The following is a 16,333-nucleotide window of genomic DNA, read 5'->3' as shown; positions in this document are numbered from 1 at the left end:
AAAAAAAAAAAAAAAAAAAAAGTTCGATTCCTGGTACTTGAAGTCTCAAAAAATTATTTACGAATCATTAAATACAAGAACTATTCCAAGACCACTGATGATGGGTATTTGACAATACTCGAAACAGCTGTATGGTCAGCCAAAAATTCAATTAATTAAAATAATATAAAATGAATTTTTATTGTTGTAGTTCACCTATGTTCGAAAAACCCTCTATTCTGATTAAGGTCATATAAATTCTTACTTGGCAAGTCCATTCGCTTACAGTCCCCAAATATATTTCTTTATTGAGAACCCCAAAAAAAATATATAATAAACTGTGCCAAAATTTCATTTGGAGATTAGTACGATCTTCATAATAAAATTCTTACCTTTTGCTTTTGTTCCTTGCGTAGTTTCTTCTGATGAATCTCAACGAGTGATTCTTCGCGTTTGTGTTTCTTTTTAAATTTTTTTGCTAAAAGTTCTTGTTCTTCATCACGTTGACGTTCATAGAGTGTTTGTGCATTATTTATCAATTTTTCAGTAGCAGCTTTTGAAGTACCAGGTTTTGTTGTAGAATCAGTACCACTATTTGGCGTCTTTGTCCATTCCGATCTACAGAAAATAAATTACAATTAATCAATATAATTGTTGTGCTCGTTTCATAGCATATCAGATTATATTCTCAACATACCTATCACTAAAATCTGGCTTTTCCTTTCCTTGATGAAATGTACGCTTCATATTTGCAATAGCAGCCAATCCACTTTTAAGTCCTACATCTGGTAATTCTAACATCCATTCCTCACGTAATTTTTGATCGACATTTGTTAACGTATTACCTTCGATGGCCGCTAATTTAAGCTCCAAAGCGCGTTGTTCCAATTTGATTTGTTGTTCACTCATATGCTGTTCTCCACTTTCAGCCAAATTAATTGGCATAGGACCATAACTAAAATAATCATCATCATCATTATCATCATCGTCTTCATCTTTCAACTTTTCTTGTGTTTCCATGGGAATTCCTTGTTGTGGTAAAATAGGCCCGACTATATTTCTCTCCTCGGTAACTGCATTTTGTGCTGGGAGATGTTGTTGTTGCTTTTGTAGTAAATGTGGTGGCAATGCTGGACCAAAAACGTCATCTAAAACTGCAACATTTTCTGATGAATTTCTTGTGATTGGAGGTATCATAATGGGAACGGATCTCATTTCATCAAGTTCTAATTCTCTACTACGTTTCTTCTTCTTTGACCGCTTTTCTTTTTTCTGCTTTTTATGCTTCTTTTCTGATTTTTTCTTTAGTTTCTTATGAATTTTGTGTCTCCTTGTCTCTTCTGATGTTGAGGACGATGCACTAGTATCTGTGTCGCTCGACATAGTTGTTGAATTCTATATTCAAGATCTGTGCAGAATATTCTGCTTCTCTGAAGGATATTCAACTTTTGTGATGGATATTCAACCTCTGTGAATAATACACAATATTTACTTGTTGTTGTAAACGAGTCCTTAAAATCAGTATTCCAGATATCCCTAAGTGTAGTGTAGTGACAGCGCGGGAAACTGTCAAGTGTTAAGTATGTTCAGTGTAAGCTTTAAGTTTGTACAAAGAACATGAAGTAACGTAATTTATGTACGTGTTTACTGACATGTACCATCAAGAGTTATTTTCTGTATATCCGCATTTTGTTAAATATAAATAAAATAATGCAATATTAAAGTAAAAAAGCAAACAAAAACAAAGGAGTCTGTTTGTTCAGTTAGTTGCTGATGATACTTCTTATACTAATAAACGGTTTTAGTATCTGTAATGCACTCGCTATATTAATAATAGTGATATTTATGTAAACCGATCAAATGGAAAATAAAAAATCGATCCAGAATTATTTGTTTATTTGTTTATATGTTTTATATTATACGTTGGTTATGCACTGAACATTCATTCAAACTGCAACTCTGACTTTTTTGTTTTTATTTAATATGACTTCAACATGTCAAATGTGTCACGTTTCTGCCGAAATTGTGCGGGCATCTATTATTTATTTAGTGTAAATGTTGTAATATTAACAATTATTATATAAAAAATAAGCAAAACAAGGATGAAATAAATATATATTCTGTTGCCGTACGGAATGAAATCCATACTACAATTGTAGAATCAGAAGTAAAGAATATCATTATTACAACAGAAAGTTCTGTATTCAAGAGTGTGGAGGATATTCAATTTCTCTGAAGGATAATCAACCTCTGTGACGGATATTTAACGTCTGTGATGGATACTCAACTTTTGTGAAGAATATTCAACTTCTCTGAAAAATATTCAACTTTTCTGAAGAATATTCAACTTTTGTGATGGATACTCAACCTTTGTGAAGGATATTTAACTTCTGTGATGGGTATCAACTTCCGTGAAGGATATTCAACTTCTGTGATACACACTCAAACTCCGTGAAGAATATTTAACTTCTGGGATGGATATCTACTTCTGTGAAGGATATTTAAAATCCCTGAAGGATTTTCAACTTCTCTGAAGGAGACTCAATCTCTGCGAAAAATATTCAACTTTTCTAAAGGATATTTAACTTCTGTGATGGATGTCAACTTATGTGAAAGATATTCAACTTCTCTAAAGGATTTTAAAGTTCTCTGAAGAATATTCAACCTCTGTGAAAGATATTAAATTTTCCTGAAGGATATTCAACTTCTCTCAACGATATTCAACTTCTCTAAACGATATTCAACTTCTGTGATAGATATGCAACTCCTCTTAAAGATATTCAACTTCTGTGAAATATATTGAACCTTTATAAAGGATATGCAACATCTGTAAATGATATTTAACTGTAAAAATAAAGAAGAAATGAAATAATTTTAATGTGCTCATTTATGCAATTATTTTTATTAATATATTATATAAATAATAAAAAATTAATCGTTGTACTGGTATTTACAATTAAATATTAAATGCAATGCATACGTATTGTTAAAAACACGTATTTCGTTATCCTTAAATCATAAAAATTACGCTAACAAATTGAGTAGAATCTATGATTCTGGCAGCTAACAATTCTCACTATGAATTATAAAATAAATAACAACTACGAAATGATTTCCTACTTAATAATATATATAACAATCAAATTAAATTTGTCCTAAATTTCAGATACATCAGTAATAACGATTAATTGGCAAATGTCTTAAGAGCTTTCCGGTAGCTGTAGACCACTGATTTAAATAATCCTGCGGATGGTATATTTTTGAAGGACTGCGTTATGCTGCTGCGCCAAACAATATCATTGACCGACATCTGTACAATATCATGTAGGTTGTCAGTTACCGCAAGTTGTTCTATGATATCAGCGTAGCTACCGCGGAAAGCAGCATTTCGTATAATACATTCCTTAAGTCTGCTGGGAACACGTCGCAAATGATATTCATTAGCCAAACGTGATTTATCTTGCTCAAATTGTACAACACTGCGATTAGTGCCCAATTCTCTTGCTTTGAAATCCACTGCAACATATTTGGCCAATTGTTTTAACGCAGGCTGATAAAGCTCTAGGAATTGCTCTTGTTGTGCTTGTACAATGTTATGAACTTTGTTTTTATTCTCTCCGAATATCATACGAAAATCACCTTTGTAACTCAGACTACATATGGCATGTAATAATTGATAAGTGGAAAATCGTTCTGGTAAAACCAGTAACGCTACTTGCAGCGCACTTACAAGATTTTGTGATAAAGCCTCCGTAAGCACCTTGTCATCCGTTGCAGGAACTATATCTTGTACTGGTTTATGTAGACGACCAGCCAAATATAAATATTTCCATTGTTGTAAGTCTTTTAACAAATCATCGCGTGAAACAACACCATATTTGATTGTTACGCCCAAGTCTTCGAGCGGCACCAGCGTATTACAATAGACACCGGCACCAAAATTTTCTTGATATTTTTTTATATAATCTGCTCCAAGGTGCCGCAGAGCAGAATAATGTTGCGGATGTCGAGCAATGTTCTCCGCATGCCAACCTAAAGTATCTCGCACACAAAAAACCAAATCAATGATATTTTTCTTTTCTTCTTTTTGATCATAACCAAGTTGCTGTTTTACGCCTGAACCATACGCAAATATATAGGATATACCACCGCGGGGAAATCTGGTTATTATTTGTCTATAAATAGTCATTAATAATGCACAATATTTACTTGTTGTTGTAAACGAGTCCTTAAAATCAGTATTCCAGATGTCCTTAAGTGTGGTGTACTGGCAGTGCGAGAAACTGACATCAAACGTTTAGTGTGTTCAGTGTAAGCTTTAAGTTTGTGCAAAGCACATGGAGAAAGGGCAACAAAAGTTATACACGAATTTTTTGGTTCATTATAATTTTGCTGGGATATTCTCAGCCTTTGTCTAGAGTCGCTGCAATAAATTTGTACTTCTCAAATAAAGAAAGAAGTTATGTTCAATTTTAAAGAATTTATTTAAAATATTATTATTTCTTTAAAATAGTATTTTAAAAACAAAAGAAATTAATTATATGTAATAGGGTTAAACGGCGATTATTTCCTGGTTCGTGTGACACGCTAATAGTGGGGATTGATCCTTTGAAGTTCTTAGTGATCTTTAATCTGGTCTTGTAGTTTGGTTCTGGGGGTGTTTACTTTGATTCGCTTGCTCTATGATTACCTGTTTATGAAAAACGGGGTTAATGAAAATAAAAGAAATATATATTCTATTTATAGAATATATATATATATAATAGTTTTCAAGGTCGTCGATATAAAACCGTCTCTGCACTTGCTAATATTTTATTTCTTACAAAAATGCGCCGTATTTTATACGCATTCGTCTGAATCTTTTGTGTAAAATACACAAAACTTTGATTTGATCTTCATTGAACTTTGATGCAATATTACACTTTTGCACAAAAGCTTTCTTGTGCATGTTTTCGCAGCGAATTGCATACTGACGTTTCAAGCTTATTAATTTTGTTTTGATTTTATAAAAGCGCTTTTTAAGTGCCGGTGTTAGTGTTTTTATCGTGTATTTAGTTATTTATATATATAATACATTAATTATTATTTATTTAAATAAATTAACGGGGATAAATAATGAAGGTATGTATTTATTATTTTATTAAAATATTTATTATAAATCTATTTATTATAAATTTATTTTCTTCTAATTTCAGATTACTTCACGTGTTGTCGTTGCATGCATACTGGGGTGGGTTTCGGTAAGTTGCTTATCATTTAATATTAAATAATAATTAACAATTTCAGATAGAAGCAGTACAGTGTTATTCAGGAAATTGGTCTCTAATATATTACAATAAAAAGAAGTTTTAATAAATATGGTCTTTGTAAATAAAAAATTATGAAGGGAATTTATTGAAATCTACGAAAACTTACCTTCGTTGTAGAAAATTAAAGATAACGATTACCATAACAGAAGTTTAAAAATTAAAGGGAAATTAAAAGAAATTTACCCCGATGCAAATATTGAACTGGTAAAAAGGAAAATTAATAACTTGCAAAGTGGTTATCGGAGAGAGTTGAAAAAAATAACACAAAGCGAGAGGTCTGACGCAAATATAAATCATTCCTCTGATATTTTGACGATTTGGGATTTCCAAAAGATCAAGAGTCTCCATTTGCAGGAGTGACGTCAGTTTATGAAGTGTTAGACGAAAGTTTTATAGAAGTATGTGTTTGCAACTTTAGTAAATAAAAATATGCTTCTAAAAACTAAATATAGATTAAAAATATTAACTACTTTGCGTTCTATTAATTCAGGAACAGTCGGATCTTAGCCGTTAAAAACGACAACAACAAGATGATGCGATAAATTTAAGTATCGGTTGGGCAACACAATTTCGTAAGTTGAATTTCAACCAAAAAATTTATGCTAATAAGATGATAAATGAAGTGCTCTACCAGGGATTTGGATTTGTACTCTTATAAAGTTATATGAGCTTGCGGAACATCATTTATCACAATCATTTTCGCCAAGCTTTGCATCTTCATCAACTAATACTCCATCACTCCCTTTTTGTCTACTTCACAAAGGTAACACCAAACATCTATTTACCATCATTGGTGTATAAAAACAACAGAAGTACTGTAGCGTTTAAAATCTCTTGATAGATAAGGAATTTACTTAAATTAGTTTTAATATTTATTAAAAGTTTTTTAAACAAAATTAATTTAATAATAGATTCGCTTCAATTTCAAAGGTATATTTAATTTCGTTTTGTATTTATACATAATATTTAAATTGATACATTATTTAACTTAATATTACATTTATGACTAAACAATAAATGTTATAAAAAAATTTTTCTTATATTAATTAATTATTTTATTGTATTAATTGCTTTATTTATATTTTTCCGCTTGTATTAAAATAAGTACAAAAATTGTTCCTGGTGTCCTTTGCAATATTCGCTGCCTTGTGATTTTTACTCGCTCGCAGATTTGCTAATGGAAGATTCGTTGTGCTTGGATCATCTGTAGGTAAAGGTAACAGGTACGAAGACGCATATTTTTTACTTAAAAAGTTATGCAAGTAACAGATTGCCATTACAATTTTTATACACTTTTCCGGAGATAGATGAATTGTAGTCAGCAGTACTCGAAACCTTGAGGATATTATATCAAATGCATTCTCTACAATTCTACGTGCCCGAGATAATCTTTTGTTGAAGTAAACTTGTTCTGCTGTCAATGCAGTGCTGCTGTATGGTTTCATTAAATTCTCTCTAAGAGGAAACGCATTGTCTGCAACAAATACATATGGTAACTCTATATCAAAACTGGTTATTAGTCTTTTTGGCGGTATTTGTAGCTGACGGTCCTCAAACTTTTTATTAAATAATGTGTTAGAAAACGCCCCATCTGCAGATACTCTACCATTACATCCAACGTCAATCATCAAAAATTCATATTTTGCGTTCACCAATGCCATTAAGACAATACTGTGTGACTTTTTATAGTTAAAGTAAAAAGAATCACACGCGGCTGGTTTAATAATGTTTACATGCTTTCCATGCAACGCTCCTAAACAATTTGGAAAACTCCAGAGGCTGCTGAATTCATCAGAAGTAATTTTCCATACCTCTTCTTTTTTTTTGGCAACTGTAATTAAAAACAAGTAGAGTTAGTATTTTAGATTTGCTCTGTCGAACTTGGGTATTTTACTTACAGAAATGTATTTCTTTAAAACCTTTATGATAGCATTGCATGTCTCAATCACAATTTTGCTAATGCTAGCTTCAGAGATGTTTGCACGACATTTCATATCTGCAAAACTTTGGCCTGTTGCCAAAAAACGCAACTCTTTACATAGATTTTCATGGAACAACTTTGTATAAAGTCTAGTGAGAACTCTAGTGCCGCGCAAATAAATAACACAAGAATTTAAATTCAAACCAAAACAGCTGATTCACACATCACACATGTCGCTGTCAAATTTCGACAGGGATGTTACGCTTTTTCAGAAGCTATCATTTACTCGAAAATTTGCCGATGGAACGCACAGTGTTACTCAAAGTTACTATAAGTAGCTTGTGGAACAGACCTAATGTCGACTAGTTTGATGTGTAATAGCGACGACATCGATCGCTGACGCGCTTGTTACAAAAAATAGTTGTAAGTAGTTGCTGGAATATTTCGAAAAAATTATAGTATATATATTGTAATAATATTAGAAGCTTCATATATTAAATTAAAGTACTTTAAATTTTTAAAAAACAATTTTGTGGTTTCATTGCGTCAATCAGGGGTATCTCTTTTACTTTACATCCTTAACGAGTTCTATTGTTAGGTATTGTTATAGAATTGTTCATAGCTTAATATTGCTATGAACAAAATAATTAGTAGAAAACAAAAGAACGCACATTTTCGTTTCACGTTGATTATGCTTTTACCATAGGAATCTGCTTTAAGAAACGCTGTTTAGTGATTTATAACGAGATGATCTTCAGTTTTTGTTATCACTTGTTAAAATTAGTTACTTTATATAATACGTGCCCTTCAACTTCCACCAATTAGCTCAAGCCTTCTTAACTTCTGGTTCTTTTTTTGAATCTTATCGTCTATTTCTCTGTAAACCCGTTGAAATTATTTAAGTCCGTCTTAGTTATTTTGCTTTTTAAATATTTAAGTCTGTCGTAGTAATTTTGCAAAAACAACCTAACTTCCGCTCCTCTTTCATATAACAATTTTGTTATAAATAAATTTATTATTTTATTGTATATAAAGCCTATTGATTATATTTGTTTGTTTTGTACTGTACGTTGGTTATGCACTGAACATTCACTCAAAATGCAACTCTCACTTTTGTTGTTTTTATTTGATATGAGTTCAATATGTCAAAAGTATCACGTTCCTGCTGAAACCGTGTGGTCGTTTGTAAATTAATTTAGTGTAAATGTTGTAATATTAGCAATTATTTGATTAAAACTATGGATAATCAGAATGAGACGATCACAGAAGAACCCGCTGCTAAAAAAGCTAAGCTTCAAGAAAAAGCGTCAAGTAGCGGTTTGGAAAATCTTTTGAAGGTAACATGTGTGGTTTTATTTTGCTAATATTACGCCACATAAATAAAATATAATCTGAATACGAAAAAAGTGTTCACAAACAAATTTAAACTGTCTTTTTTTCCTTTAGACTGGATTTCAACAGGTGGTTAAGGCGGTAAAACTTTCGAATGGTATACCATCAGAAGAGGAGCGCAGTTACTATTCAACCTACAAATCATTTAATGACAATGTAAGCGCCCAATCTGATATGGTACTGAATCTTATGTCGCATATTTTAAAATATGAAAGTGTTGGTCTTTCACTACAAAAGTAATTAGATTAAAAAAATAATATGATACAATACTTTATTCATTAATATTATAAATATTTTAAGGCGTACTGATGATGAAAAATTTGACCTTTTGCAACAATGCAATGACGCCGCACTAGAACGTGTAAATTCTAATTTAGATATATACGCAGGGGCAGTACAGAAAGATATTCATCCAATAATTATAGAATCAGAAGTGAAAAAAATTGATATTACAACAAAAAATGCTGGAAGCTGGAATTTAAAACAAGCGAAAGAAACTACAGACAAAGAAACAATAGCGGCACGTTTAATAACAGCAAAAAACATTGCACGACCACAAATTAAATTCAATATACCAATTGATAATAGCAATAATACGCCATTTATACCAAAATTGACATATAAGCCGAATTCATTAAAACCATTGGCTATACTACCGGAATATGATGAGGCAGGCGATGTTGTGAGGTAAGCAAACATTTTGCATTATGGTTTAATAATTTTTACGTTAGTTAATAATTAATTGTGAATTATTTAGTTACTTGCATCCTTATGAATTTGAATTGGAAAAATTTGAGATGCCAGAAGAGGAATTGCAGCAAAAATCGCCTGTGAAACCAGCAAAAGTTGATGTTGTTGAGCTTATGCATGTCGATACTGTTGAGTTGCTCAACAAGGCGCTTGAGGAACTACGTCAACATAAAATGATTGCTGTTGATGTTGAACATCATGCATATCGTAGTTTCTTGGGATTCACTTGCCTAGTACAAATGTCAACCAAAGATAAGGACTATATATTCGATGCGCTAAAATTAAGAGATGATATGCATATTTTAAATGAAGTTTTAACTAATCCCAAAATAGTTAAAATATTTCATGGTGCTGATTTGGATATTATTTGGTTACAGCGTGATTTAAGTTTATACGTTGTGAACATGTTTGACACACATCATGCTGCGAAGTTGCTTAATTTCTCACGTCTCTCCTTGGCATATCTGCTTAAACACTACTGTGACATTGAAGTTGATAAAACATTTCAGTTGGCTGATTGGCGCATACGCCCATTACCCGATATGCTTATTAACTACGCCCGTCAGGACACGCACTACCTAATCTATGTGTACGAAAGTATTTGCAATGATTTGTTGGATAAGTCCAATCAGCACGGCAATTTATTGCGAAATGTGTATCAAACTAGCAATGAGTTATGCAAGCGACGTTACTGCAAACCACTATTTAATAACGATTCACATTTAGAATTTTATCGAAAGTCAAAACATATTTTTGATAATAGACAAATGAGTGCTTTAAGTGAAATATTTGCTTGGCGCGATGCGATTGCACGCAAAGAAGATGAAAGTTATAATTATGTTTTACCGAATCATATGTTATTGCGTATATCCGAGACGTTACCACGCGAAGCACAAGGCATTTTGGCTTGCTGTAATCCTATACCACCACTTGTACGACAAAATTTATATGTACTTCACGATATAATATTAAAAGCGCGCGCAAAACCGCTTATTAAGGTATCCTTAACAATAAAATACTATACAAATAATATATAAATATATTAATGTAATTAAATTATTATTTGCAGCCAACGCTTGTAGGTGATGCTTTTAGTCGTGTGGCAACAAAAGGCAGTAAAGATTATGACAATATATTATATTGTCCACATGATTTGACTGTGGTTGAAGATTTTCGTGATGATCTTCCTACTATGCTAAAAATCGATAAAAATAATGTCGATGTTAATGAAATTGATGAGATCGCAGAAAAAATAACATACTTACAACTTCCAACAGTGGATGTGTTCGAAAAAATGAATGCTATTTATGATGTAATTTATTATATTTTCTTAATATATATTAAATTCTACATTGTGTATAATAAAACCAATACTTTAATATTTTTAGGATCCATTGAAAAAGGCCATTAAAGAAGGATGTAATAAATCAAAGTTCAAGACACCTTATGAGCGTTATTTGGCGATATTACCACAAATTGAGAAGGAGAAACTTGAAGAAGCAGAGAGAATTGCTCATGAAAACAGGAGCCGGCAATTATGTCCATCTGCACCAAAAGTAGTGGTTAAAGAAGAGGTAAGCTATACCTAAATGTGAAGGTTAAGTGTTTAGAGCGTTCATTGTATACTTAGATTATTCCTTAAATTTAAAAAATCTTTCAATGTGAGATATTATGATTGTATTTTATCGAAAGTATTGTATTTTAAACAAATGGAATACGTTTGACCAAATTTTACCTGACTACAAATTGATGGAGTAAAAAATTAAAACCACTCTTTTGCGGATGAAGTTCTATTACTCGCAAGATAAATGAACTAACCCAGTTTATACTAAGACTGGAATAAAAAAGAAAAAATATTCCTGTTTCAGATTGATGATTCATACTAAGATCTATCAGCAAATAGTTCTAAAAACTATTTACTGATACACGCTTTGATTTTCAATAATGATTTTTTTCTATAAATCTAATACTTTGAACACTCATAACACCTCTCCATATAATTTATTTATACATATTTTCATATATAATTTTTATTATAGATTAACACAGAGAACGACGATACACTGAATGTATCAATTAAAGAATATTTAAAACGCAAACGTGTAGAATCAGATGGTCCAAGCACTTCAAGTAAAGTAGCAAAAATGCAAAGCACATCAACACTTGATCAGAAAGACAAACCCAGTTCTTCTAAAGCCAGTTTAAAAAAAAAAAATTCTACAAGTCATAAAACTGATAAGCCACCTATAATAAGTAAAGATGAAAGTCGTCTAAATGAATCAATTGTAACGATAGAGGATGAAAGCGATACTGATGTTATTGTTTCGACTGATGTAGATACAAATAAATCAAACACAAATGACAACAAAAATAATTTCTCATCAAAAGTTAAAAATAAATTTAACAATTTTAAGAAGAAATTTAAAAACAAAAGGAAAAATAAAGCTCAAAAGAGTGGACAATCCTCAAACGTTCCGGTACAAAACAATTTTGATTATAATAATGTGGACTTTAAAAAATTTCAAGGTGGTTCTCAACGTGCTAATGGCATACAAATGAAACAAACAATTCACGGCAAAGTAAGTTTATTAACAATTGTTTTATTTCTTTAATTTGTAATTTATTAATTTTCTTTTTTTTTTTTTCTATTTGCAGAGTAATTCAAATAAAGCTAAAAATAAAAAGTTCAACAAACTTTTTACATTTAGTAATGTAAAAAGTAAAAAGTAATAAAAAGGCGTAATATATTTTTTATTGATACTATCAAGAACATTAAATAGATAAACTAGAGTTCTTAATTGTTCTTCTAAAATTAGTTAGGAACTACGAGGAATATACCACATGCTAAGAAAAAATAAGTGTAATTAATGGAATCTCTTGTTTGAGAGATACAAAAACTTAATATTATAAACATAATATGATCATTGTGTCTCACGTTCCTAATGTTTGCTTTGCATATATATTTATCCTCAAACGTTCTTTTAGTGTTCTTGATAATACAAATTTAAATAGTTTATATTTTATTTCATTTTCTAAATAAACACAAAGTTTAGATAAGTTTTATACATAGTATATATTATTAACTTGTTTATGTATATTTTGAATCGAAAATTTAGACATTAATAAAATACTTTATATTTCTTTAATTTGTGTTGTTTAAAATATTTCTTTTAAATTGTTTGAACAAATGTATATATTATTATATCATTAAATTTCTTATATAGCATGTGTTTGCTTACGATTCGTAAGGCACATTTTATTTTGAACAGAATAGTTTTAATTTAATAATACTTCCAGAACATAATTTATATATCCTAAAGTACTGACATTAATTTTTTAATAAGTGTGCTAAAAACTCACATTCGGATAGAAAGATAACAAGATAAGGCAGAGGAAAGAAAGATAATATATAGATGGAGTTCTGCAAGAATGAAAGTTGAAGGTTAGGGAGACCTAACTTTTGTTAAAGACCCTGGATATCTATATAGTAAGAATTACGAATGAATTTATATGACGAAAGCAGTAGTATTTTATATGGAAAGACTACACTGAAACTGTACCGAAATCCGACTATCACTGGAATTCTATCTATAAAAATCTTACTTTACTTAAAAGACGAAACTTTCCACCAATTTTTACAATTAAAAAAAGTTAAATACATATATATATAAATAAATTAAATATTAAATACATATAATGTATATATATATATATATATGTAATATTAATAATTTTTTAACAAATTTGAAATGAACGTTATTGTATATAAGATATCCATATATCTCTCAACATTTATACTTGGGTATAAATAAAATATACAGGAACTCTTATTTCTACTTAGGCATATTGACCCACAACCCACACTGATATGTAGATAAATTGTTTTGATAGGCAAAAAGATATTTATAAATATTTAAATTAATATTACTAAATACAGTTTATTGCTTTTGAACATTTTCGACAATGTTAATAGTATTTTTTATAATTTTAACAATATTTTCAAATTAATGTAGAACTGTTTAATATCGACTTATTAAAATATAGTTAAATTTAAAATAATAATATAATAAAAATTTGGTTAAAAATTTAGAACTGCAAGCAGTTTTTTTATAAACTTATACATAATGAAAAAAAAAAAAATTAAGGAATAATTATTGACATTTAACTGTCATCTTTGACGATATCGCATAACTATGACTATTTGATTTAAGAACAGACTTAAAATTTAATTGATATGTATTCGGATATTGTGCGACTATTATAATTAATTTTACGTTATAAAAAAAAATCAAATTTATTATTTAATTTAAAAATTAGATTAAAGCCCACAGTTTGACTAATTACGTAGGTTTAGTAAAAATGTTCAATACTAATTAATAATTAAGTAAATTAATTACTTTTCATCAAATAATTCATTTTAAAAATAATTTAATATAGTCCAAAGAATATCTTGGAACCATAAAAATATTTTAGACTGCATAAAATTTTTTATTTCCTATAACCTTTTTATCTATAACTATAAATTTTTAAATATTTTATCACCTTCCTTATCCATACAATACTCTACTACAGCATAAACGACTAGTAGTCGTCTCTCTACGCCTTGTTTGTGCTTATCCGTAATAAGTGGATATAAGGGATCATTCTTTGACAGACGATCAATAATTTCGGTTAGTACACCACCCGAAAATACTTGCAAGCGATCCCAAGTTTCCTTTCGTAATCTAACAGAAAAATCAAATTTATTTTTAAAAATTATTAAAATATGTTAATTATTAATTGTACTTACAAACAACATTGGTATAGAGGCGCCAAAATGTCTAAGTGATCTTTGTTAGGGTTGCCAAATGCTTTACCATTGTCGACTAGTACAACGCGTTCTTCTCGTGTCTCATAGTGGTGACGATCGCCATTTTGTATCAGATAATCAAATATAGCAACATCAATAAGATCAAGAAGTCGTATAGTTTCCATTTTAGTCTTAAGGGCTCTGAAAAAAATTAAAATTAGTTTTTAATATTTAGTTGAGGCTTTATATCTATTTAAGGCTTTATGTTTTTACATATAATTTGGAACAATGTTTTAAAATATATATATTGCATTTTAATATTGTAGATTACGAATACAATATGCATATATTGCACAAGTAGCTCCGAAACGATTTCGTTACGAATTCGGTTTGTATTTATGCAAGAGTTTTGTTGAGTGCTGTTATTGCATCTCATCCGGACCTTAAAAGCAAGCACATAAAAGCACATAGGGAAGTTGAGTAGAATATGGAATGCGGAATTAATAATAATAATAAAATCTAGTTAGAGTTGAGGTGGAGAAACTTTGCTAACTCAATGAAGCGGAGCCACAGATCGATAGGGCTCAGATTGGTATATGTGCTAGAGCAAGCGAAAGGATAAACAGTCATGGGTCACAGAGCTTAAGTTGCGGTATACATAGAGTATTGTGTTGTTTATGCGTGAACACAGGGTCTTTAGCACGTATCTATAATCGTACCTCAACTGAGCTAAGATGGTTGTTGCTGTACATGGAAGACATTTCACTTTAGTAGTAATATCTCACAGCTTTGGTTTCGGATTTAGTCTTAAAAATGCACTGAGATCAAGTTAGTTGAAGATAAGAGTTAACTTATCAACAAACATAAAGACAAAAGACCAGTGTGTCTATAGGTACGTACCAAATTGTTTTTGATTGCCAAAAACCTAATACATATCTTGCATATGTCATCATTTTAAAATGTTACAACCGGTTATGACAGGTATTTGTGATACCAAAGCAGGAGAAATAGAAGACATTTTAAGCTTTATGAAAAACTTGTAAATTAGAGTAAAATAATAATTATAAATAATAGAAAATTGTTACTCGATGTTATTACTTTATTGTATAAAGCGATGTTTCTCAACATGGGGCGTAGACCCTACATGGGGCATTTATGATATTTTAAATAAATTGATATCGTTAATTTTGGTACAATGATGACTAGGAATTCTCGCTTTTAGGTTTTTTTTTGTATATGGAAAAGGTCAGGGATAGAGTTCGAAAAGATATAAATATATTTTGATCTGTTTTCCCTTTCCGAATAATACTTGTTGATGTTATGCATAGTAGCATTGGAATTTTTTAAAGCCATAGTGTTTGACAGAAAAGGTTAAGAAACTCTTGTCTAAACTATTAAATTACAAATGTACTTTGGAGAAAGAAACTGTAAGTCACCTTTTTAAACTTAGATGTTAAGATTATTTAGAACCTCATTAACTAAAATAATACATACTTGCAATAATTCATATCATCCTCCCAAGGTGCTCTTTTATCATCTTTATATGTACGTTGCCAGGGTGAGCGACGTTTGCTTAACGAACCCGGAATAATAAAAATTAAAACTCCTTCGATATTATTATGCTCATCACCACAAACAGTCTCGTCCTCATTACAATAGTGACATTTACCAAATAGGCAATAATGTTCAGTACCATTATCAGATGTTGTGATTGTCATAGTATTTTGCAACTCATTATCACCGTTATTATAGATATCAGTTTTCAAATTAATCACACGTCCCACAACAATGGGTGTCCAACGAAAATCCAATACTGCACCCAAATAAAAAGCATAAACCTCAGCAGCGTGACGATCTTTACCAGAATAAACGGGTCCTTCAATGATTTCACCACGTTCATACCATTGGGGTTTAAAAATAACCTTCTGTTGATTAGCTAATTTTACGAGTAGTTTTAGTTGTGTGCCTTTTGCCAAATTTGTCACCTTGGTAATCGGTTCGAGGTGTAGTGTTTGCAATAGCTGACCCATAGATGAATCATATAAGGGATAAATTTCATTTTCACGTGGCCACTATAAACATTGAAATAAAATTGTTTTAATTTGTATATTGAGGAAAGAATATATATGTATATATTATATATATGATTCATACATACCCAATTTGCGATATCCCATAAGACAGTAGCATTTT

At 30.4% G+C, this 16,333-nt stretch overlaps 4 protein-coding genes across 4 annotated transcripts; 1 reads left to right on the top strand and 3 right to left on the bottom strand.

The window, feature by feature from the left end:
- Positions 1–353: 353 nt before the first annotated feature.
- On the bottom strand, positions 354–1,518 carry LOC119676449 (GPALPP motifs-containing protein 1-like). Its single transcript, XM_038087688.1, has 2 exons — positions 677–1,518; positions 354–597 (listed from the first exon to the last, which is right to left on the bottom strand). The coding sequence occupies exons 1-2, from the start codon at positions 1,360–1,362 to the stop codon at positions 354–356; spliced, it is 930 nt and encodes a 309-aa protein (XP_037943616.1). The 5' UTR covers positions 1,363–1,518.
- A 1,348-nt stretch (positions 1,519–2,866) lies between these two features.
- On the bottom strand, positions 2,867–4,282 carry LOC119682138 (phosphatidate cytidylyltransferase, mitochondrial-like). Its single transcript, XM_038095504.1, has one exon. It carries the CDS (start codon positions 4,166–4,168, stop codon positions 3,164–3,166), a length of 1,005 nt encoding a protein of 334 aa, XP_037951432.1. The 5' UTR covers positions 4,169–4,282; the 3' UTR covers positions 2,867–3,163.
- Positions 4,283–8,337: 4,055 nt separating this feature from the next.
- LOC119680042 (exosome component 10-like) lies at positions 8,338–12,393 on the top strand. The gene is made up of 8 exons (XM_038092666.1): positions 8,338–8,546; positions 8,656–8,837; positions 8,902–9,288; positions 9,359–10,349; positions 10,421–10,663; positions 10,740–10,925; positions 11,391–11,930; positions 12,007–12,393. Exons 1-8 carry the CDS (start codon positions 8,448–8,450, stop codon positions 12,079–12,081), a joined length of 2,703 nt encoding a protein of 900 aa, XP_037948594.1. The 5' UTR covers positions 8,338–8,447; the 3' UTR covers positions 12,082–12,393.
- A 1,438-nt stretch (positions 12,394–13,831) lies between these two features.
- Positions 13,832–16,331, bottom strand: LOC119676448 (glycosaminoglycan xylosylkinase homolog; the record flags this gene model as incomplete). The annotated part of the gene is made up of 4 exons (XM_038087687.1): positions 13,832–14,075; positions 14,141–14,341; positions 15,635–16,212; positions 16,299–16,331. Coding segments are annotated over 4 exons (1,020 nt in total), but the record flags the coding sequence as incomplete, so codon positions are not given.
- Positions 16,332–16,333: the final 2 nt, after the last annotated feature.

Source organism: Teleopsis dalmanni, chromosome 2 (assembly GCF_002237135.1).
Source record: "Teleopsis dalmanni isolate 2A chromosome 2, ASM223713v2, whole genome shotgun sequence".
Classification (NCBI taxonomy): Eukaryota; Metazoa; Arthropoda; class Insecta; order Diptera; family Diopsidae; genus Teleopsis; species Teleopsis dalmanni.
Note: the sequence above shows the minus strand (reverse complement) of the source record. Positions and strands in the feature narration are given on the sequence as shown.